The following is a 24,610-nucleotide window of genomic DNA, read 5'->3' as shown; positions in this document are numbered from 1 at the left end:
TCCATCAGTTGCAGTCATCACTATGTAGTTATGGCTCTGTTTCCAGCCCCCTCCTGGAGGTGGACAGAGGAGAATGTGGTAAAAGGCACTAAACATGTAAGAAACTGAGAATATTTTTGAGGGGGAAGTTGGAGAATACCCTAGTAAGATGTTTGAGCAAGGATAGCACAAAAAGGAGGGCCAAGAACAGGAATATGTGGGGAAAGAGCTGTATATGTCTTATTTAAACATAGCAGGATGCTAGTTTTCATCTTGAAAATGTGTTCAGGTGCAAAAACATTCTCAGTCTGATTTACAAAGATAGACTGACCCTTTTTCTTTAAAGGGTAAGAAACTAGGTGGGTCCCTTCCAACTCAGAATATCCTGTGATAATAAGGGGAGAAATGTTAACCTGAGCATATGGTCAGTCTCGGTAACTGCAACCCTCAAGGCTCTACTCTGAAGAGAAGGAATTTCTCCAGAAAACCTGGTAGTTCAGTGGACAAAAATAATCAAATTTGTTTGACTGGGGAGTCATTAGCTAATCCGTGCCACGGGGCTTTTCTATAACACTTATTTAGCAGTGCCAGACATCTGTGTTCTGCTAAAAATCCACAAAAGTTAAAGAATTTGAGACTGAAAATATATTTATTCTCAGTAAAAAGCAATCCTATTTTTTTTCCACACTTTCCCTATCAAAAAGTGCTTTTTTAGTCTTATACTTGATCAGTCTGACTTACCTCTTCCCTCACCTCCCTTCAGCTTTGTGTTATTCTGAAACAAATGCTCATAGTATTAGTCATTTTTGTTTTATTGTTTATTGTAACTTTTTATCTGGAGTCAAAACAACTCTTTTTATTACTGTACATTTTTAAGAAAGGTAGTTAAGACTGGTAAATAAGATGTGTTGGTATGTGAGATTGTTTATAATAAAGCACTTAATTTTTAAATAAGATGATTTATCTTAATAGAATCAAAACTTGCATTCTATAGTAAGAGATGTAGCTTTTTGAAGTTTCCTTTGCCTGTTTGGGAATGCCACAGGGCAGACAGTTTGTACCCAAACTATGCAGATGTTGTGGCCCTGCTAAAATTGGAAATGTTCTTTGCAAGTCATTTAAGTCTCTTTAGAGCCAGTTTAGATCATAGAGACTAAAATGACAGTGGCTTTTCTTTTACTTGTTGCTGTGTCCACGTGTCACAGCAGGTTTGCACTTTACTATCCAGGGTGAGGGAGTAGTGGAGTAGTCTGGGGGAAAAATACTGAGGACATGTTTAAGGTCTCTGCTTATTAGGGTTTTGTTAGAAGCATTGCAAGATGAAAGGCTGAATTGCTCTCCCTTTCAGTATTGACAAATTATGCCTTAATATCATTATTTTTTGTTTACTGTTGATACTGCTTAGAACTATGCTACAGAATCTAAGCAATGCCTGCAGAGATTGTAGATATTGACTGTCAAGTATCTCTAATTCTAGCACAGCATTTTGATTTTCTTAAAGGTTGGTATATCTTGATACATTCTTGAAGACCTAATTTGTATTGTAGCATCATGGTACAAGTCTTAAGACAATAGTCCATTCTGTAATCTTATGGTTTAAGGTGTAAAGACAGCATAAAGCTCAGTATGTATGGATTGGTAAGGCCACAGTATAATTTGGCTGTCATAGAGTCCATACTGCACCATCCTCTTCAGCTCACTTTTTGGGACACAATATAGCATTGGGTTTGTGCAACACTAGTGACTGTTTGTCAGAATACCTCTTGCTTCATCCATACCTTATAATTTATATAATCTAACACTGGAAGTGACAGCAGACTTATTACTTTATATTAACTTTTTTTCCACAGGGTGGCAATGCTAAAATGACAAGGAGGATTCAAAGATAATTTGAGTAAGCCACAGTTTAATCTAGAAGGCTGTGTATCATTTCATGTAATGAATAAGGATTTTGTGCATTTCACTGAAAGTCTGCGTAAGCAACATAAAACCAAATTGAATAGGGGTAAAGTATGAACTATTGTATGTCTCCATCATAGATCAAATTTAACTGAGAAAGAATAGACTTAAATTTCATATGGTTGTTGCATAAGCATGTAAATTGTTCTGGTTTTGTTCAAATAGGTTTAAGTTATATCACATGACTTACCGCTATTTTTACATAGATAATCTCATCTGTCACCTTTTATTTCCCAACTCTATAGTGCAACTTTTGAAATTCCATCCTTTCTCTCCATTTCTACTGAAAAGAAATAGAAATGGAGCTCTTATCCCTAGTTTTTCAAGGCTTTGTATGTCTTGAGGCTTAAGTCCAGGAAAGAAGCCTGAGTAACCAAGGTAATATGAACAATCATGCTGAGAAAAGGAGCAGCTGTGGCTCTTTTGCAAACCTTCACCAAAGCCACATCTACAAAGTTAGCCAGTTAAAAATCTTCATAAATAGCTGTATGTAACAAAGACAGTGGATGCTTCAGTTTGTGGTGACAGAAAACTCATCACCAATGCCCCAAGTATCATAATGCTGTATGAATGTTCAGTCTTCATTATTGAAGTTATCTTTTTCTTACTTTTCAAATAAGTGTTTTCATTTTTAAAAATTAAAGCAAGGGGGTTTTTTTATCTGTTTATGACTATTTGGGTTCTTCACGTGTGTGATAGATGTGATAACTCACAGGAACGTCATAAAGAATCATTTGTTATTTGGTCAGAGCTCTTGGATGAAAAGGTTTTCTGTTTTGTCTACTGTAGCTTTTAACTGAAAACTTGATTCTATTTGTTCTGTGCCAACAACTGCCTTCAATTTGTTTTGTGTCTTATATAGTGTTACTTCCCTCTGCCTTTTCAAGCTGTGATGACAAGTTTTCCATTATGTTTATTTAAGTTTATTTCTCTTAGAGTGTGAATATAGAGAAGCTGCAAGGGACAACCATCAACATATCTACTGAAGATGGGCTGCTGAAAACTAAGTATCTCTATGCAGAATCGGCATCTCTCTCTTCAGTAGCTGGTGATATTATGCTGGGAAGTATTCATGGTAAGAAGGAAAATCTGTCACAAATTTAGCTACTTTGTAGGTGTTAATGATGTTCACAGTAACAAATGGACTAATGCAATAGACTATCACTAAATCATAAAGCATATGAACAAAACAATTCTATCTTTATTAAAGACTGAATTGATTTTTTTTGCCACCTAGCAGACTGTGTTTATTTTTAAAAACAATTTTATGAGCACACTTGTGAACAGTAAAAAGTGTGTATTGTGGGAAAGAAACATCACATGTATTAAGAACATCAAAATATTTTAAAATTCAGCAGTGAAAATTATACTAAAAGTTGTAAAGAGGCTTCTCTTCCCTCTCCCCATCCTTTATTTTCTTCATAGAAGAATCCAATTGTAGAGCATCTACTAAAAACTATCATAAAAGGTGATAGTAATTAGAAGTTTTTAGGAGAAATAACCTCTGTGTGTGCTGGCACTTAATATTATTAATGGAATGATGACAGTTCCTGTTCTTTGATTGGGGAAGAAGTCTTTAATCCATCCACCCTTTAATGTCTGAAACTAATGATCTGAAACTAACTACAGTCTTTTATTTAAACAGCAGTTGTGGTTCAAATGTCTTGTGGTTTTCTAACTGAACAAAACTTCCACTGAATTCTGACTGTGCTGTAATGTGCTTGTGGTGATTTAACATTGAGTTAAACAAACAGGAGAATGTACAAAGAGTGAAAATTACTCAGCTCAGTCTGAGTTCCAGATTTTCAGCTATAGACCTCAAAACAATTTGCTTCAATTTCTTAGCAATTTTATGTTGTCATCTCACTTGAGAAATTCATTTTGTCTCTTCCTTAAAGGAGCAACTCCTCTGTCCATTTATAATAAATGTAAGAATGGTTTCTAAACCAGTTAGGTAAAGTTTGTTTTGGTATGCATAGGCAGAAATAAATGGCTTTTTTTCATGTTGTTGTTGTATTTTTCTAACTTGTAGACTGTAGTGTTACACTGTGATCAGTTTGTGAGCATGTTCATCTCTCTGTGAACCTCCAAAAGTTCATTTTTATTTTCTTGGTACAAAAATGAAATCATAACTGCTGTAGCTAGTGACTTGCTTTCATAGTAATGCTTCATTGTCATTTAGCTGAAGAACCATGTGAAACCAAATAGAATTGTATCCAAATTATACAGGCATTTCTTATGTTAGTTCAGGGTTGGTTTTGTGAGCTCTCTACTAAATGGGTCTGGAACACCTAATGTTACTTTAGCTGTTTCTTTTAAAAACAATTGCACATTAACATTTGCTTGGTAATTCTAGCCAGTTTTCTCAGAAAAACACTTTCTGCAAAACATCATGCTCCTCAATCATGTTTTAATAGTATGAGCAAATGCTTTTAAAGTACACACACAAACACATACTAATTAGTAGACAAGACAAACTCCTATTAAAAATTTCTGGTAGAAAAAAAATTATCACTTTCACTTATAGTTTTTGCTCATCAGGTAGCTCAGTTTTAGTAGTTGTTTTGTTTGTAAAACAGATTATTTCTTGAGCAGCTAAACCCACAATTTGCCTTTAGCTGACAATATGCTGATAGTTGGCATCAAATCAGCACATCTGTGCACAAAACTAAGTTAGATTTCATTGCCTTTGCTCTGAGAAAATTGAAGTTAGGGCAACACGAACTTTACAAACCTGTCTGAGACAGTTTGTGGTTGAAACTCAGGCTGTACAATTGCAACACTGTCAGTGCTCAGGCTTTCTTAATTGCTCATTTGCATGCTTCATACTTTTATGAAAATGAGTAATGCATTGTTTTGAAGAAATTGATTTTGAGTAATTTTCGTCAGCTTCTATAACATGAGAGATGTCAGGTGCTATTGAGCTTTTGATTTGATGCTTGAAAAAGAAATCTGATTCTGAGAAATTATCTACTTTTAACGAAGAGACAGTAACACTGCAGTGAAACTTCTCTACAAAGGGGCACATAGGAGGAAAAGGAAACCCCTCTTTGCAGCCAACTCTTGGATTGAGTTGCATTAACTATTTTATACATTAAATAGTTTCATCATGGCCAGGCTTCGCGAATGAACATTTGGGAAGGGCTTGGCCCACACTCGCTACAAGCGCGTTGGTGGCTAAAGAGGCCAATGCAAGATAGACACATCTGGTTGTGGAAGGCACAGCAGAAAGACTCCTTAGGTGGTGTCGACAAGACACGATTCTTTCTGTGTTGTCTTTTCTCCGCAAGAGTGATCCTACCTGCTTTCTGATAAGAAGCAGCAGCACTATAGATAGTGTGTCTCCAGACCTCCCGTTTGGAGACCAGAGTAGATGATATTAAATGATGATGATATTAAATAGTTTAAGTTGAAGGAATTTGATATCTAGCCCAAATGAATGCTTGAAGTGTGCTCAATTAGAGCAAACTTGCTCATGGCCTTGTCTGATTGAACTTTGAGTATTTTCAAGGCCAGAGTTTGCATGACCTTTCTGGGCATCATGTTCCGGTCCTGAATTATTCTTCTGATATGGAAAAAACCCTTTTTTTAATCAAAATTTCCATTATGACAATACTGTAGTTTGAAGTTTTACAGTGTTCATGGAGAAGCAAGGCTTGTAGATGATAGAAAATGTAACTATTTCTTCAGAAGCACCAAAAAACCAAAACACTAAACCACAGTCTTCAATATTCTGCAAAAACTATTATATGTTGGACGTCATAGTATTGCACCACAATGCTGAAGTCAGTTGGTTGTAATAATCAAACTAGTAATTACCTCTACTCGGGTCTTTCTCTCTGCCCTTGATGTGCCCAAGAAATATGAAGTTCAGTGTTGGCCTTCACAGAACCATTACATGACCAAAAGTGCACTTTAGGGCACTGTCTGTAGTCAGTGCAGGTCACAACACAGCAGGACGTTTCTGTCTGCTTTAAAATCAGCTTTTGTTCTAGCTAAATGTTTGAAGTGAGCTTTTCACACTAATATGTTGACATTGCCAAACATTAGTTGTATCTGCCATATAAGTCCGTGGTTAATAGGAGTTTGATTTCTACATGTTTAATGTTTTTCAAGGACCTGCTTGTCAAAACAGAAAACAAAACACTCAGAAAAACAAAGAACAGTAATAATACTGTTCTGACAATAATCTGCCTTCACCTCCAGGAGAGTTGCTGGCTGACAAAACCCTAGGTCTTTTTGTAGGTTGTACTAAGTACTAGACATGATAAAATGGGGAAAAGGGTGGGATAATTATAGCATGCCTTTTCAAAAACATCAAAGAGTAAAGCCAAACACATTTCAGGTTCATTGAAAAATGCTTTTGTTTCTGCTCTGATTTTCAGAACCTGTAAGTATTTTGTACAGTGTGTGTTTGAAAAGATAAATATAAGACTGTTGATGATAGGCTGCTTTTCTAGCTTTCGGCCCACGAACCACTAAGAAAAATACAGGTCATATACAGTGGAATGCACTCGGCCCTAATGGTTGATTACTACTGTGTAATTACAGAAAATAGGGCAGAGCTTGATCCACATGCAATTTGGAAAAATCTGAAAACTGTGAATACTGTATATTACTAAATCAGACTCGATTACTGTGATCAACCTTATGCTTCATTCTGTCATCCTCTTGGGAGAATGAGAGAACGGCAGGAATGACATGCTGTGGTTTAGTTTTTAAATTAAAGCATTTTCTGAGAGATATTTATACATGGAACTGTGGAATCATCTACAATTTAGTTAGACTGTTAGTAGTATAGATGGCTTTCATGTTACAAGGTGTATCTGTCTTCCTTCTGGCTTCTCTTGATGATACAGGTAAGGAGGAAGAATATGTATTTTGAAATTAAGGCTGGAACACCAATACCTGTTCAAAGGTATGCAAGTTCAGTAGGAGACCCTTCTGCATTTTGTGCCTTTACACACTTTTGTTTGATGTTCTCCAGTTTGTCCAATGTACTCAGACCTCACTGAAGTCAATGGAAAGCATCGATCACGGGTTGTCATGCACATAAGAATAAGTTTGGAGGGAATAGGTAATGTTCAGTGGGTCCAGGAAGTAGACTTTGAAGATAAAGCACAAAATTCCCTCTGGGGGAGATGGATGGGGTATACCTTTATAAAAGAGGAAAATAGAAACTGTTTATATTACTCATCCTATTGAATTACTTAAATGATGCATAGTGCTGTTGCAGGCATCAGAGCAACTGGAAAAAAAAATCACCCCAAATAAAGTAAGGAAATACTGTTCATTAGCCTTGCAATGCCTCTCTGCTTTTTCCTCCCTCACATCCAGGCTGTGCCTAGCTTTACTCAGTGTTTTTCTTGGCTGGAATCACTTCTTTGTTACCCACATATAATGAGATTTTTGTTTGTAAAGCAATAATATAGAAAATAATTAAATTATGAATATGTTTAAATAGTATAGTTTTAACATTTTTCCCCTTTTCTTTTCATAATAGGTAACACCACCCTTCAGACCAAAACAGGGAGTATCACAGTAGGTATGTTCCACCATCTCTCTATCTCTTGCTCCTCCCTCCTCCTTTCTAAAACCTAAATATTCACAGGGAAAGTAAAAAAGAGGTGATTTGGCACAAATGTTTTTGCCCTCTTTTCTTTTCAGGAGTAGTCCTGATAGCTGTGTAGCTGAATGAGATCCTTTCCAAACTTTGCTGTCAGTCTTTTGTAGTTGGGCAAGGCACACTGTCTCACTTTTGACACCTAATACTCTCTGGGCTTTGCACAAGTTAAACTGAGTCTAAGTGTCACCTTTTAGATTAAGGTGGGATAAAAAGACTAAGTGTACATCAAATGCAGTGTGCCTTTAACTTAGTTCTCTATCTTATACTTATTGATATCAATGATTAGCTGTTTAATTTTTATATCAGGAAGTAATAGTCATTGATGTATTACATATTCAGGGGCTGGGGGGGAAGGCTTGTGATGCTTTCAACACTTCCAAACTATTATGCTAATTGTTTTCCCTTCAGAAGTGAAAACTGCTCATAAACTTTCTTTTGTAAATTTGGGCATTTATACGACAGAATAACTCAGAGTTATCAATTATGGAATACATTATATCAGTGCATTTTATAGCACATAAACACAAAATGAGAAACTGAAATTCTGGTTATTGCTATGGCAGAAAATTGAAGTAAAGTAATTGTAGACAAGGCTCAATGTCCTTCGAATGTCTGTAGAAAGATTTCCCCTTCTGTCAGTGAACTTTGTTATTGGCCCAAATCTCAAAGACTTCTGGTGATGGTGTTACCTGTAGTCCCTCACTAAGCATTGTTCAGGGACAATCTGTACCATTACAACTCTTCTTATGTTTCTAAGCAACCTGTATTAACATTCTTGGAGAATGAATACCATACACATTCTTATGAGTTAGTCGTTAAACCACAGAATTAACTCGAGCTTGATAGTCTGTTTTTCCTTCTCTTAAATAAACTCACAGAGTATGAAGTGTGGTTAAATAAACGCTTCTTAACACAGGAGGTAGCTTTTTCCATCAAAACAGATGATGATATTTTCCTTAACTAACCAGGTTCAGCTGAAACATTAAGACACATCTGACAGTTGGAAGAAACCTTATTTTTCAGATTGCAGTTCTGAAAGCATTAGTTAGACTTAATCTTTTTCCTAAAGCATTAAACATCCTTTAGTATTTTTATGGATTTTTTCAAAGGTAAAAGACTTTTAAGATCCAGAGGATTCAACTCTAAAAATGTGAGAAAGAAAATGTAAAGTTTTAAGTGAAAGTTTTTTTTGCATGAGGCCTTTACACCCAAGATAGCTTGTTGAATTGCCAGAGACCTGACAGGGATTTGGTGATAGAAACAGGAAGAACAACTCAGATCTTCCAGCTTCCTTGGTTGGGTTAGGGTTGGATTAGGTTGTAGTTATGTATTTCACCAGAGGCAGGATTTTATCAGTTATCTGAAAAAATGCACTAATCTCTAGGTTTTTTGAGTGTGTCCATGTTTTTGAGAGATTTATTTACGAGTTGAGTTGAGAATGCTGGACTTCTTTTCAAAATATTTTTGGGAAATTACAAGTGACTATTTACAGTTTCTTATTGTTGTATAATTCCGCATTAAAACAGAAAACCAATGCTGTTGTCTTTCAATCTCTTTAAATTTTTGCTTTTATCTATTTATAAAGTAGTTTGATTTGGAAATTTATTTTGATATGACTTCTTTGTGTAAATCTATTTTTTTAATATTATCTAAAATTCAGTCCAATTTTAATCATCGAGCATGTGGCAGTATTTCACACTGGCATCATTAAATTATGAAAATAGGGATTATTCGGGTTTTTTTCTATACTGTGAGCATTGTTGGTCACTGACAAACTATTTTCCAACTCTATAGTGGAAACCTACTTCTAACAGTTGTTTGACGGGTTTCGAATTACTTGTTAATTTAAAACAACCAGACCTGTTTTTACTTCTAGTTTGTTACTACTTAAAATAGTAGTTAGAAACCTGAATTATCTTAGGGAGTAATGGACTTGTAGTACTTTCTTTTTAGAACTTGCGTAATCTTTTAAATTTTTATTCAGTAAATTCATAGGAATACTGAAGTTGGAAGAGACATCAGAAAGTTGCAGAATTGTAAAGTGATTGAGGTTGGAAGACACTTGTGGAGGTCATTTTGTCCTGCCCCCCTGCTCATGGGGAAGGTGTTCCATGCCCTGGCTATGTTCGTGTTTCTCAGTCCAGTTACTGATGTCTCCCTTCTCTTGGGAGCTCCAACACTGGTTGCTGTATTCTGAGAGTGGTTTAATAAGTGTAGAGTAGAGAGAAATAATCCCTTCCCTTTATACACTGGCCATGCTCCAGATAATACTGCCAAGTTGCACTTATTTTCTGCCAGGGCACACCACTGGCTCACATTCAGTCCTGCTAGAATTTGCTTATTTCTCAATGTTATTGGTATGGTCTGATTGTGTATTCTGTACTCTGCTGCCAAGCTAAGTTTTCCCCTTCCAGCTCAAAAGACCCATTGCTTTTTCTTACTGAAGTACTTGTGTTTAACCCAATTATGCATTGAAGAAATTAGTCTTCTGTGTTTGGTGTAGTCAGAAATGATAAAACTTATGGTGGTTGTTTCATTTCAGAGGAGAGGAAACAACCTTAACCAGCTTATGGGCAGCAAGGATTACTATGGAAAGGAAAACTCTATATTAAGCTCACAGAAATTCTAATTACTTTTTTTACAAATACATCAATGTCAATTGGCCTTACTCTGCTAATTTCTTTCTTCGGTAACCCAGTCTAGACAACCCGAAGGCTTCAGTGTCTTGCTGTGATGTTCGCTGTCTCAAATCAACCAAACCCCAACAATTAAGAACAATTAAGAACGTTCTCGAAGATAAACCTTTGAGTAAAGTCCTGACATGAAAGTGAACTGAGGTGTCCTGAGATCCTCCACGGTGATGAGAGTCATCGTAAGACAATTCCCTAGTACAGAATCATAGAATGGTAAGGCTTGGAAGGGACCTTAAAAGTCATCTTGTCCCAACCCCCCCGCCATGGGCAGGGACACCTCCCACTGGCCCAGGTTGCTCAAGGCCTAATCCAGCCTGTCCTTGAACAGCATCGAGGCATCCACAACTTCCCTTGCCAACTGTTCCAGTATCTTACCACCCTCATGGTGAAGTACTGAGACAAAATGCCAAAGTTTTATTTCAAGAAGGGAATCAATTAAGGAAAAAAAATTATAGTATCGAAGACCATTTTGGATAATTGGAAAATAAAACAGTAAACAACTTAGTGTATTTAGAAGTAGTACTGCATCTGTGAGATTTGTCTTGAGGATTCAGTTTTTTGCTAAGTACTCTAGGGAATTCTAAAATTAAAACCCTCAGTTCTGAATTCCATTAAAAGCAATTACTGTACTTCATAAAGTACAGCTCTTAAGTAGTTTAAAAGAAATGAATCCATGCACACACTTGTCTCTTAATAGCAATTAGTTCTGTTGATCTCATTTTTGCCATCTGCTTTAAGTATGTTAATGCTCTGGCTGTCATTTTAAGTGTCCTTCATTTTCCAACTTTGTGTCTCAGAAGTTGGCCTCCTTCTGTATTTTGCTGATGACAGACCTGTCATTTTTCCCCCCATCATTCCCATGCTTTCTTCCATGTAGGTTGGAGTCAGCTCCAAAAGTCAGGTGGTTTTTCTTATCCCTCAGGTGTCAGGTTATGAAAAATGAAAGTTTTAAAAAGAAACAGTCCATTATGAGTTAATGTCTACCAAATTATTACTTGATTTTATCAACAGTCTTTTTTTCCATGTTCCCTTTCCCTCTCTCTTTGTCCATTTGAATGTAGATTATATGGCATTCTAGACAGAGCTTATGTCCTGGAGAAACTGCTTCTAAAAATTGGAGCATGTAGAGCAGGTAGCTGCTGTCTGAGTACAACAGTGTTTTCCTTGCAGCTTAAAAGAATAAACTATTTTACTTCTGTATGTGTTCTTTTAGCAATAAACAGTTTTGGTGATGTTACATCACGTATGTTTTACAGCATCTCATATCACTGTGCTGAAGATTCTGGATGTTGTTACAGTAGTTCTTGAGTTTATATTGTATTTGGAGGAATATGTAGGGTTTTCTTTTCTCTTGGAATAGAATAGACTATTTCAGTTGGAAGAGACCTATGAGGATCATCCAGTCCAGCTGCCTGACCAAAAGCTAAAGTGTGTTGTTAAGGGCATTGTCAAAATGCCTCTAAAACGCTGGCGGATTTGGGGCATCAACCACCTCTCTAGGAAGCCTGTTCCAGTGTTTGACCACTCTCTCCATAAAGAAATGCTTCGTCATGTCCAGTCTGAACCTCCCCTGGCAGACCTTTGAACCATTCCCATGCATCCTTTCACTTGATACCAGGGAGAAGAGCTCAGCACCTCCTTCTCCATGTCCCTTCCTTGGGAAGCTGTAGAGAGCAATAGGTCACCCCTCAGCCTCCTTTTTGTCGAACTAGACAAGCCAGATGGTTTGGTTGTGGTTTTGGTTTTTTCTAACAGATTAAGTTATCCAAAAGAGACTATGGCCTTTAAAACCAATGGATATAACTTTAAAATCGAGATAGAAAACATCATTTAGAGGTAAGAGGGTAGTCTGGACAACTTAGCAGAGGAATTGAGAGATTTCTTTGCTTTGTGTGTCACATCATTTGTTTTGCCAGGCCTGCATGGTGACTATGGTCAGGACTGATAAAGATTTTTCAGTATTATGTTCAAAGAGTCTATTTAGCGAATACATTTCAGTTTCTCACAATATTTTTCATGTGAAAGTTTTAGAGCTATGAACTTAAAGAAGAAAACTTGCCAATCTTCTATCAATAAGCAATACCAGATAGCCAGTTAAGCAGGAATTAAATCATCATCATGCTTCATATATGTTGGAATTTTATACTTTCTCCAGTCTTTAATCAAAACATAATAAATATTTTGTGTTTTCCTGTTGAGATTGATTTTGTCACTGATTTTAACATGAGCAAGATCAGTCCTTATGTGCTATTAGGAAAAGTATGTTTTTGCTTAGATTTAAGGAAAGATCACTACTATTTAATCCCTTCTTCAGTATTTGACATATAAAATGAAAGAAGAAGTGATACTAAAAATTGCCTTTGTAGGCCTTTCACTGATCTTTAATTGTATGGTCTTTCTCAAGTTATGTGACTTAGGTCTTATTCTTCAAGCTGTATTTATTTTTCATAAAACTTAACAAAGACTTTGTCAAGGACACCTTGCTTCACACTGCCCTTTTTTTCCCCCTTTTTTTTCTCTAGTACTAGTAAATTAAATAGCTGAAGCTGCTCAAGAGTGACCATCTGTTCCATTTCCAGTAGAAGGATTTATCCTTGTTTTTCCCCTTGAGCTGTCAGTCCTTGGCAAACTCTGAATTCAAACTATACACTTTTTCCTTTTTTTACCTTTAATTATTCACATTGATCTCAGCTAAAACTGGGTATATATTTAAAAATAAATTGCCTTAGGTTTGTTCTGTCATAACCATAAAATATGCATTGTCTCTATTATTATTTGTTGTGTTTTGTCCTACCAGCTTGTGCTACTTAATATGGAGTAATTTTTCATTGTTGAAATATTTATTTATTTAAATTTGGGCACCTTTTTTGTTATATCACCTCATCTTTATTTGTTTGGGGTTTTTTTGTTTTTTTTTTAATCCATTCCCCCCCTTATTTGTTAGGAGTTAGAGACAAACTTAAGACAGCAGCTTTATGGCTTTGCAGAAGTAATGAACAGCTCCAAGTCTCTTGGTATTCTTCTTTGTATCTGAGCACTTGTATTTAATATCATAGCCATAAAATTCATTACATAAATCATATTAAGGTGTTTCCATGAAATATATTTCATGTTACTTCCATAGGTCAAAGATGAACAGTTGTTTACTGTACAATACTGTAATGTCAGGTTTAGTGTTTGGTTAGTGCTGCCAAAGTTCTTTGTGGTTTTGAAACTGCTGTAGTTTCTTCTTCCATATGAAATTTTGTATTAGTGATGTGCTCTGGGGGTCAAAATCTGGCAAGTCATCCTCCCAAAACAGTGTTCTTCAATGGAAAGGTGTTCCACTTCCCTTGAGGTTTTTTTGTGCTTTCCAGGTAAGCACAAAAGCAGTTTTGTGCCTTGGTGAGCCTGTGCCTGATGCCCTCTCCCTGCATCCTTTCTTCATGTTTATGCCTTCTCAAAACAAAATCCAATCCCTCACAAAATGAGTATTGCATTTTTGTAATATATATTAATTGAAAATCTAGAACACTTTGTTCAGTTGTGTAGTGGGGCTGCCAGATTCACAAAAGGCATCTTTCCACTGGGAAGAATCTCACAAGAACTGCTTTTGCATTTGAAGAGTGGGAAGAGAAAGGCTTCACTGAATAAACCTTGTCCCTGTAAAGCATCAGCAGCTGGTGGTGGTGTATGGACTGTTTGCAGTTGTTCTCCCTGGAGAGGGTCGCTGTCTTATCACAGGAGAATTTTCTTTCTTCCTAGAACTGATAAAGGCACTTACTACATGTTCTGTTTTAAGCAGAAGAGTCAAAGGCTGGATATTTCCTGTATCTGTTGCCAACAAAATCTATCAAGATCGTGTGGAGAGTCAGTAATTGGTTGTTACTAAATTTGAATCTGCAAAAACAGCTTTTTCATGAAAATCTCAAGCTATCACTACTTAAAATGTTTATAAAAATGTTGATACACGTCCAATTTTCCTGTTCTAATGACTCTAACTTTTAAACTTTGATTATTATGAACAGCATTTTAAAAAGTCATCAATAAAATGTTTCATTGTCACTTACACAAGCAAAACTATTTTCCAGATCATTATAAATGAAGAGTTAAATTTCTTTTTTCAGATTTGGAACAGATCTTTAACATAAAATCTTGAGATGGCAGAAGCATTCACATTCTAGTTGTTAGTGTTTTCTTGTTAGCCAAAGCCAGGCTTAGTTTCTCAGCTGACTAAATATGGATTAGCTGCTTTTTTTTAAATTACTTTCCCCTCCAAAGAAATCAGCTTTAGCTGTGGGATAATAATCCTTTTCCATTTTTTTGCTCTTGTAACCAATGCACTGATCTTTGGCATCTGTTCTCAAAATCTGGGATCAGAAAAGCTCCAGATCAGTTTATTTAGAACTAAAACTATATGGCAAAGGTAAGACATTAATGCAAGACATCCTTGTTCTGACTAATCAAGTTCATTCTCTCAGTAATATTTTTACTTTTTAAAATGGAAAGTTTCATTGAGCAAATGAACTCTTTTGGAAACTAGAATAGATCTTAGTGCTCAAATACTGTGCTTGATCTTCACATGAAGATAAACAACATCCTTGTAGAATGATGCACAGTGTAGTTGAGGCCTTGTAGATGTAGAACAACTGCAGGACTATGGCCTTTGGACCAGTGTGTGCCCCAATTCTGGACTGGGGAGATAAGTTTTTTCAGAAACCTGTTTTTCTAAGCAAAGTCTGACATTTGGTAAATTAATATGATACTTCTCAAACACAGAAGGATTGACAAAAATTAGTTCAAAGAAAATATAAAGAAAGATTATGGCAAATATTTATTTAAAAAGAGTGAATAATACACAAGTTCTTTTTTTTTTTTTTTTTTTTTTTTTAGATTCTTCAGATGGAAGTCTAAAAGCTTCTACATATCACGGGACAATAGATGTTTATGTCAGTCAATTAAGAAAAGTGGATCTGAAATCCCAGAAAGGTTAGCAAACTAAACCAAATATTTTTTGTGGCAGCTTTTGATGTAAAATAAAAGGGGATAAGGTTTGGGTTTTTTTTTTAATCTGTCTGTAAAAAAATAGTTTGTGGTTTTTCGTTATCTACATTATCTTTTACCTCATAAATACTTTAAATACAGTAAGCTATAACTACTTAAATTATATAAATACCTATATAAATACTTAAAATACAGTAGCCTCTGTAAGAGGCAATGATACATAAGATGGATTTAAAAATTTTTGTGTTTTTCAATATTTTTCCCCAGCAATATACCCAGCAGAATTCTGCAGAGTTGACTTGAATTACAGTGCTTGTTACCTTGAATACAGTTTACTCCATGATACTTCTTCATGTGCAGAGTGATAATTGACACACACACATTTATTTTTCCTGCCTTCTGAGTGAAATGTCCCACTATGAAAATTTGAAGGCAGAAAAACAAAGATGAGAGCACCTTTACCATTTTTCCTTTGTCTTCTCCTGTTTACTCACTAAAACTTCGCTTTGTAGTTAAAAGCTCACAACGAAAGTTGAATTAATAGTTTTGCCATTCAAAAGATACAATACTGTAAATTACAAAGCCCTGAATACATCTTATTAGTCCTGGTTTTGAAACAAACAAACCAAAAAAACCCCACTCCCACAGCATTTTTATGTTTGGTGTTATCATCATGTCAGGGACTTCAGGTGAGTTAAATGAACAGGGTATTTGGTACATTTCTGTCTTCTGTGAGACAGTGCCTGTGCCCTATTAAAACCTAACATTTACTCAAAATGGCAGTGATGATAGCAATGCATTGAAATCCCTTGCGTGTCCTGTACAATCTATTTTGGTTTCATTAGTGCAAAGAAATTTATTTTTACATTATTTCTTGGTTACCTTTTGAATCACTCATTGCTAAGTTAATGTCTCTTGGCAAAGAGGAATGTATTTAATAAAAGCTAATTAATGTTATTTTCAAAACATTGAGATCTCTTCTGGCAGCACAGTTTAGTAAAGGCAAAGTTGAAGTTCTGTTTTCATTTACCCTCTGAATTCAGAGTAACTGCTGACAGCTGCAGTGTAGAAAATGTCCCATTTGTGATAAATTAGCTGCATGTGTGTTGGATTTTATGAGTCACATCACTGAGCAAGTCTCCAAGGAGGACCCAAAGATGAAGACCTTTTCCCTTTCTTATCCTGAGGCTTTTGTGTTTCCAGCAAAATGTAGACCCAAATTATATGGACAGTTATTTGTTCATTAGGACTATCACAGGCAAGTCATTCTGCTGATTCTAAATTGCATAGCAAGAGTTACTTTCTGATGCTATGTAGCTGTTATAACATCACTTTCATTGCCATGATCTACTTCGGCTTTTGGGATGGACATCAAGAAACGCTTTTATGTTTCTCTAAAGTGAATGTTGGAATTGGGAAAAACTAAGGAACACATATAAATAAAGTGTATACTGAATTTTGCTGGATTTTGATTTAATGTGTGGGACACAACTTACAAACTTTGTGACTGAGTAATTCCAAATATGACTAATTTGGGCAGGTTGGGAGCCCACCATCTGCCTTTGGTCTGATGCATAGAACCACATAGTTAGGGGAAGCAGAAGTCAAAATTTCTGGTTTTAATCTCAAAGGTAGAATTATTCAGGCCACCAAAGCTGCAATTTTGCTAGGAGTTTACATTTTAGTGATACATAGTCTCTAAACTGGTTAAGTCACTTTTGAGACTGCATCTGTTGGAGGATGTGAACAGCTGGCCCTGAGCAGTGGTCAGAAACAATCACTAGTGTTCACAGTACGTGAGCGAGTGGTGTCTCGTTGTTCCAAATGAGCAATTCTTTCATCATGTGCCACGCAGTGGCTGGATTATTTGTCCAGTCTGGTCCCCTGTCCTTGCTCAGGGTGTAAATATGCAACTAGAAGATGAAACTGAAGTCATAATACCTGTGAGATATAGTAGATTTGCTTCCCTTGATCATTCCTGTAATAAGATCCCCCACCAAGAGATGTGTATGTTAGTGTTTATTTTCATGTCTGTGAAAGAAATACTGTGAAATACTGTGACACCATTTTCTATATGTGACATACAGCGCTCTGTTTATGGTAAATGAAAAAAAAAAACAAAAAAACAAAAACCAAAAAACAAAACAACAAACCACAAACAAAAAATCAAACACAACCAAAGGATGATTTGATTCAAGTTAGTGAAATAATTGCTTGTTTCATGCTTTGATCTCAGTGTTAAACTAACTAGCTTTCACTTAAATTTATACCAGGTTCAATTACAGTCAAGGTACCTGCCTCTCTCAAAGCCTATTTAGAGTTATCTGGAAGAAAAGTGGATGTGAACTCAGAGATCCAGTTAAAAGAAACACAGAGAGCCTCCAAAGATGATCACGTAACTATAAGTGGTAAGGCTTACTAATCTTGGCTTCCAATAAATGTCTGTCTGGCCTTAGTCAGAGGCATCTACACTTTACTAGTTTATTGCTCTTGGCAGCTGCTTTTTCAATCTGTTTCATGCTCAAATGTTTACTTGTGCCATTGTACTCCCCATTTCACTAGAGAACATTCAAATTTTGATTGGTAAATGACTTGTGAATGTAGTCAACTGCTTCTCTAACAAGTCTTAAAGCCAAATTCATCCTAAGCGTTATTCCAGTGCATTTGTGGGAGGTAATCCAGAGCTGACTTTGACCCATTGCTTTGTTGGCTTAGACAGGCACTATAATAGATTGCTTAGGAACATCTATTAAAAATATAATAAAAAGTTTTCCCTGTCTGTCTTGGAGTGGAGGGGGGAAATAAAAGGGGTATATGGCATATTTATAAATGTACAGTAGTGCAGGATAGGCTGAGAAGTTGTGAGTGGGAGATAACTAGAAGTGCAGAAGAAGCTGGAGCTGGAAGAATAGACAGTACATGGAAAGATACCTGCAATTACTGGAAGCATGCTTCTAATGCATTTAAAATCAAGCTCAGAATCCCAAGTCTTGCTGTTTCCTGCTTGAGAAAACAGTTTTACAAGTCATTGTCAGGGTGTGTATTTCTCTCCCCTTGTACAGATGTGTCTATCTGGAAGTTCAGGCTGTTGCTGTTACCAATTATGCAGTTTGCTCTAAAGGAAACATTGAAAAAATGTGTCTGAAGGCTCCAGCTTTGTTGGAACGTGTTATGTCAGAGTGACCTGATGTGACAGAGGATTGTGTGAGGCTTTGATTTTTGCTTTGGTTTTAAACCTGAGAAAATAAGCACAAAAAAATCTTGTCCTCTCCCATGTAAGATGTTAATCTCTTAAGTCGGGAAAAGTTAGAAGTGTAATTACATAATTTTAATATGTAGCCTGCTTATACATATCTTCCTGCCTAAGAACAGTATCTAGTACTTGAGTTTACTAGTGGTTATTAAATACAATTTCTTTAAAATCCACGATTAGAAGTTCTCAGGTTAGAAACCTAGAGGACCCTAGATTTTAGCAAGACTATGGAATGAATCACCTCAGCAGTAAAACAAGACTTCTCCCAGTGAATGAGGACTACTGGCCAGGCAATCATCTTGTTAAAGAAAAGAGTGGTGTTTCAAATATACACAGCTGAATGACTTCTGTTGTTTCACAACCCAGTCAGTGTTTACATAGGACAGTCGTCCCTGAAGCGGATGCAATTTTTCAACCCACCATTCTGTATGAAAATGATCTTGGCAGTTGAGGCCGAAAGTGGCTCTGATTAGTTAACTCTTGAATATACATGTCCCAAAGGCATGGAAATCATCAAGAATTATGCAGAGGCAACAGCATTAGGCTACTGATAATTAATTGCTTAAAGAAGTTACAACATTACATGAAGAATTTATTAAACATAGATCTAAATTGATCCGAGTACAGGTGAATGAAAAATAGACCCTGGAATGGATTTTCTGCAAGATACAATTCAACTAAACTAGTGCTGGCCTGAAGTAATGTCTCTTCTTCAGTCTTTATACCCAGCAATTATCTTCGTGTGTTTTCTCACATTATGTAACCTATGATTTATAGCAGCACTCTCCTCTCTGTTCTTCACTGGCCACTAAGAAGCAATAAACCTGAAGGGAGATGAAGTAGTTGGTTTTAACATGTGCTTTGCTCCTTTTTTTACCATTTTGAAAACAGTACCTCCCCTTTCTTTGCCAAGTCGGTAACGTTCCTCTGGCATGGCAAGGGAGATGCTTCCTCTTCTCCTTCTCTTTACCTTATCACGTGGGGATGGTGTATTCTTTCTACAGGAAGAGCACTTGTCCCCTCACTCTCAGCAGTCTCTTCCTCTTAAAATTGATAATTGATCATTTTCTTCTACAAGTAGCTTCTCAAATAATTAAAAATTAATTAATGCTATTTCTGCATCATGAGGACATTGTCCACTGTGATGTTCCAGGTACAAGGTCCATAACTGTCTTGCTGCTGCAACTGAAGAGATGTAAAGTAGAGAGTGAAGAGGGGTTTTGCCAAGTGGATAAAACGTGTATCACAAGAGCATAGCAGTTTAGTTTCTTTATGCTTCTGAGTTAAAAGGTTAGTTTAAAAATAGATGGTTTTTCAGAAACTGGCCAGTTCTCATGTGGATAATGCAGGAACTCTCTGCTTTCAGAAAGCTTTACTTGTCTCTGGGAATACTGTGAAGTTGTTAGAGAGAAGGTTGTCCAGTGGGAAGGCGAGGTTGAGTCCTGTGACTTGGGTAAACAAGCACTTAGTCTATCACCTGCCCTAGGAAAACCTTCCCTGCTGCTGTTACAGCAGTTACCATGTATGTCATCACAGGCTGCACGGCCCCTGCTTCCACACTGAGGGGGAGGTTAGTACACTGCAATCCCACAAGTCACATCCAGGGGTTTGCAAGGTAGCCAAGGAATAGAGTGGGATTTAGTGAAATGAAGAAGATGAAAGTCTGGAGTGAGTGCTCGAGAGACAGTGATGAGAGTGTGAAAAGGTGTTTTGCTCTTTAAGAAAAGGAAAGGACTTTCCTGCAAAACTGGGACACTTGCTGAGAAAGGGAGGGGACTAGAGAGCAGTGACAGGGAATTTACTTTTTGAAGTAATTTGCAAGGACAAGGCATCTGTTTCCATTGACATCAGTAGGCACCCTTAGAAGTAATGTGTATGGTATAATGCAATCTGTTACAAAAACAGGGAGTTCATGCTAAGTACTGATCCAGCTTCCATCTGTGAAAGTGTTTGGCTGTCCACTTTGGGAGTGCTTCACTAATTCCAGTAATTTCTGATGGGTAATCATGTCAAAGTGTTTTTTCTCTTCCCTGGCAAATAGGGAAGCCCTTGCTTCTCAATGATTGCCTTCTCTGTGTCTCTAGGTCTGCCTGTATTCTTAAATCACCTGGTTTGAGAAGCTTGTAGAGATTATTACCTAGAGGTACTATATAGGTACCTAAATAAGTAAATAACAAAGTACTTATATAAGAAGTAACTAATAATTACCTGTAGGTACTATATAAGTACCTATAGCTATAAGTAAGAGGAGGGGTAGCAGGCTAAAAAGTGTTCAATATTAAAGCAGAAAAGGAGCTTAGGAGATTGTCATGTCAAAGGGGTTACAAACATGTTGAAGGTTAAAATTCAGATAATCTTAATTTACATGCTTTTTAGGCCATTTTCCCAGTAAATTATTTGAAGTTTAAAATACGAAGGTAGGAACAGTTACCTGTGTAAGCCTAAGAGGAGAAATATTTAAATAAGAATATCAGGAAGTAGTAATGTTACAGTGTTGAAAACAATAAGCACCACATTAACATGACTGTTCTGTAAAACTAAAAATAATCCCTTGGCTTTACATGGCATTAGTAACGCTTTGCTGGACTGCATCCAGTTTTTAATACTGTACTTCAAAAAAGCATGGGGACAACTGTAGAATCTCTAAAGGAGAATACATGATTGAAGGTCTAAAACCACAATTAATGAGAGAAGACTGAAAAGTGGTGGTTTTGTCTAAAAAGAGAAGACTGGGAGAAGAGAAGATTCATTTTTCTAGTAGTAAGAAATTGCTGCAGAGAAATAAATAAACTTTTCTGTCCACTCACAATAGGACTAGAAATTATGATTTGACCTTATGGTAAAAGAAACTTAAGTAAATAGTAGTCTTTCTGATAGCACTTGTCTGGTGAGGCAGTAGGACTGTCAGTACTGCAGATTGTGAAGACCAGGTGATGTGAGCATGTCAGGTTAAATTCAGTGCATCCTCAGGTTGCTTTCAGCCCTGTTTTCTCATGTCTTAAGTTGATGTGACCATCTGCTTCTACCCACTCCACAGTAACAAAGGAAGGTTATCAGGCACGTGAATGATTGGGGACTAAATGAAATGTGGCTAGTGGGCACACTTCAGCCCATTCCTGTTGCCAACTTGTGTGTTGCCAGCTGTAAGCTTTACTGGAAAAAGTCTTGCAGTCATTCAGAGACTTTCTTTGGATCCTTGGTGTAATGTAATCCCTGGACCTTTGGATAATGGTGTCGATTTCCAAACCATGTAAATCTTCCATCTCTGAGTGGTGCAATGGACTCATCTGGTTTCAGATGTTTCTCCATCCCTGGCCCCAGTTCTAGTGTCAAGTTCATATCCAGTGGCAACCTTTCACCTGATGCATCCATCTGCTTGGTGCCAATGAGCTTTTAACTGGCAGTCACTTCATCTGATTTTCAGCACTTGTGTGAGTTTCCTTGGTAAAAGTCCCACTGTGTCACAGGTGCTCCTCAGAGACTGTGGGTGTTTATCGTTGTCTCCCTATTCTTATTTTCTCAAGTTGTCAAACCAACCTCTTTGTGTTTTTCTGTCCTCATATGAAGAGCATACTCTTTGGGAATTACTTTTGAGACATACATTCTCCTGATGTCAGCCAACATGACAACAATTGCAGCAGTTAACAGGATTTTTAGGTTTTGATTCTAATCCCATCCTTTCTACGGCTCTTGTGCTTTGCTAAGCCACACGTTCCTCTGAGCCACGCCTTCTGGTGACCATACACACAGGTAGCAGGGCTCTCTCATACTGACTTGTGCCTTCCCTCAGATGTCTATCCTGGGTATGGAGAGAAATCCCATTTTCTTCTCTAACTCCTTTTCTCCTGTGAAAATGTCCAGGTATGCATTGCCTCTACCTTATGGGTTGATCCAGCATCCAGTTATTCTTTTGATCACTAGGAACTCCTTAGATGACCTTTTTCCATGGCTCTGGAGAGAGTCACCCTGTAATTACCAGTTCCCTTTGGAAAGATGAACATTGACACCACTGCCTTATCTCTGACTTTCCAGGTTTCTGTTAATAACACACTTCAAGTCTTTTCATCCTGCCCGGTTCTCCTAGTAGATTGGGGTGAGAAGCACCTTTCTCCTTACAGCAGTCATTCACTCAGGCATGCACTGAAACATTCCAACTTCCACATCTGTCTGATGTTCCCCTCTGGAGCAAAGCGGGTTTGGACAGATGTTTCCTACCATCAGGAATAACTTACTTCTCACTGCTCAGGAACTGGCTCCTTATACTGAGAGAGTGGCCTATGGAATGCTGTGGACTTAGCTTTTAAGATTGCTCCAAAGCCAGCGTGCAAGGAGGGAGCTGACTGCATGAGTCTCCTACACCATGCACAAAGCTTTATGGATGGATCTGTCTGAGAGTTTTCATTATCAGAAATTCTGTGTTGTTTACTCCAAGGTAATGTCTGTGTTTTTAGCTGTCTGGAGTTCCAGGGTTGAATACAAAGACAGCTGAAGGGGCAGTGAACAGCATGAGGCAAGCAACTTGCCTTTAAAAGGGAAGCAACTGTCAGTCTGCTGAAACTAAGGGTTTTTCCTGAAATGTACCAGCTGCCCAAGTGTAGTGCTCCCTCTCCCACTGTGCAGCTGTCTTGGGTCTGTTGCAGTCAGAATTACAGTTCTGGTCCCAGGAGTAACACTATCTGCTGTCACGTCCCTCCCTGTTTTCTCTGTTCTTAGGGCACTTCAGAACTTTCCTTCTTTCTTAGAAGCAGTTTTTATTGACTCATGGCCCCTAGAATTGAGTGGGAAGAGCATTGTTTTACAGTGTCCCTCCAAACGCTGCCTTCTGTGAAGCCTTGATCCTTAAGCAATATCTTAAAAAAAATAAACAAAGACCCAGGTTGTATCTGGAAAAGATAACATTCCTTCAAGTGAAATAGAAAGTTCATCCAACTTTTGTAAGACACATTAAATGAGATGCTATCCTACAGATTTTTATTGGTTTCAGCTTGCATTTAACTCAAGCTGTTCACAGCCTTTTTGATATATACCACAGTCCTAACACCACAAGTGAACAACATTTAAAATATGATCCTCTTCTTGTGTTTTATGGTATGAAAATAGAGGTCTCAACTTCTCCAGTCTTCAGGAAGGCAAGTAAATAAACAGTCAGTACTTGACTGTAAAGGTTTGCAAAGGTGTTGTCTTCCCTTACACACTACGCATGGGGGGGAAAAAACCCCAATGTTTTTCCTGGGCATTCAGTCGAAAAGGTGGCCACTCAGCATAATGGTGTATCTGCCTTCTCCTGTCTTGATTGGTGGGTTTTGAAATGAAATCTCTTTATTTCCCCTCCGCCCCCCAATTCTCAATCCAGAAGGCTGTTTGCTTTTGTGATTTAATCAAGCTAGCAAAGTCATCCTCAAAATCCACTTATGTTTCCACAGTGTACAAGCAGCGAGTACAGTTAAGACCCAAACGATCATCAAAAGGTCTCCAACTAAACCTTATTGCTTGATTAGTGCCTCATACACAGAGCTATTTAAATATTTTAAATATCTTTGAATCTGCTACTAGTGATGGGCTTAATAACCTTAAAATAGTTTGAAGATCTTCATCCCTATGAAGTGGAATTTGACACTACTTTCTTGCAGGGAATTTGGTATTTTCTGCATTCCCCTCACAGGCAAATCTCCAAAAGAAGTATAAGGAACTAAACTTTTTTCTACTCTCACATATCAAATGCAAAATGAGAAACAGAGCTCAGACAGCCACTGAGCTTTAAAATGGCTCTTGTAAATTTGCTTCTGTGTTTCTTAAAATCTTCTTTAACTTTTTAGCGTAAGTGTAGGAGGGTGTAAGCAGTGCATGAAACTTCTTTTATAGCACTAATTCCGTGCTTCACTGTTTGCTCCTTGTACAGAAGTACAAGCCATAGTCACAAAAACAGAGAGAGGAACTAGGACCAAGTGCTCCAATATGCAATTTCTGGAAATATATCTCTGCCCTTCATCTATTGTGTCCTCTCTCTTTAGGAAAAAAGTTGTGTTTTCAATGTCTTACAACTCTGTTAAAGGATCAACTGAAATTTTCCCTTTTTGGTTCAATTTTTTGTCACTTGTAGGCTATTGGTGATGATCA

The 24,610-nt window shown here is 37.1% G+C and overlaps 1 protein-coding gene across 3 annotated transcripts in view; it reads left to right on the top strand.

Annotated features, from left to right (window-relative positions):
* FAM185A (family with sequence similarity 185 member A) overlaps positions 1-24,610 on the top strand; it is a 61,027-nt gene that overhangs the window by 13,455 nt on the left and 22,962 nt on the right. For all 3 annotated transcript variants that reach the window (XR_005565838.1, XR_005565837.1, XM_027741762.2), the window contains exons 4-7: positions 2,875-3,013; positions 7,442-7,483; positions 15,130-15,225; positions 17,514-17,648. Coding sequence is in view for 1 of the 3 variants with exons in the window: in XM_027741762.2 (XP_027597563.1) it covers positions 2,875-3,013; positions 7,442-7,483; positions 15,130-15,225; positions 17,514-17,648 (412 nt within the window). In the remaining 2 variants the exon portion in view is untranslated. The remainder of the gene's footprint in view (positions 1-2,874; positions 3,014-7,441; positions 7,484-15,129; positions 15,226-17,513; positions 17,649-24,610) is intronic.

Source organism: Pipra filicauda, unplaced genomic scaffold (assembly GCF_003945595.2).
Source record: "Pipra filicauda isolate LSUMZ 115617 unplaced genomic scaffold, ASM394559v2 scaffold555_size307855_pilon, whole genome shotgun sequence".
Taxonomy (NCBI): Eukaryota; Metazoa; Chordata; class Aves; order Passeriformes; family Pipridae; genus Pipra; species Pipra filicauda.
Note: the sequence above shows the minus strand (reverse complement) of the source record. Positions and strands in the feature narration are given on the sequence as shown.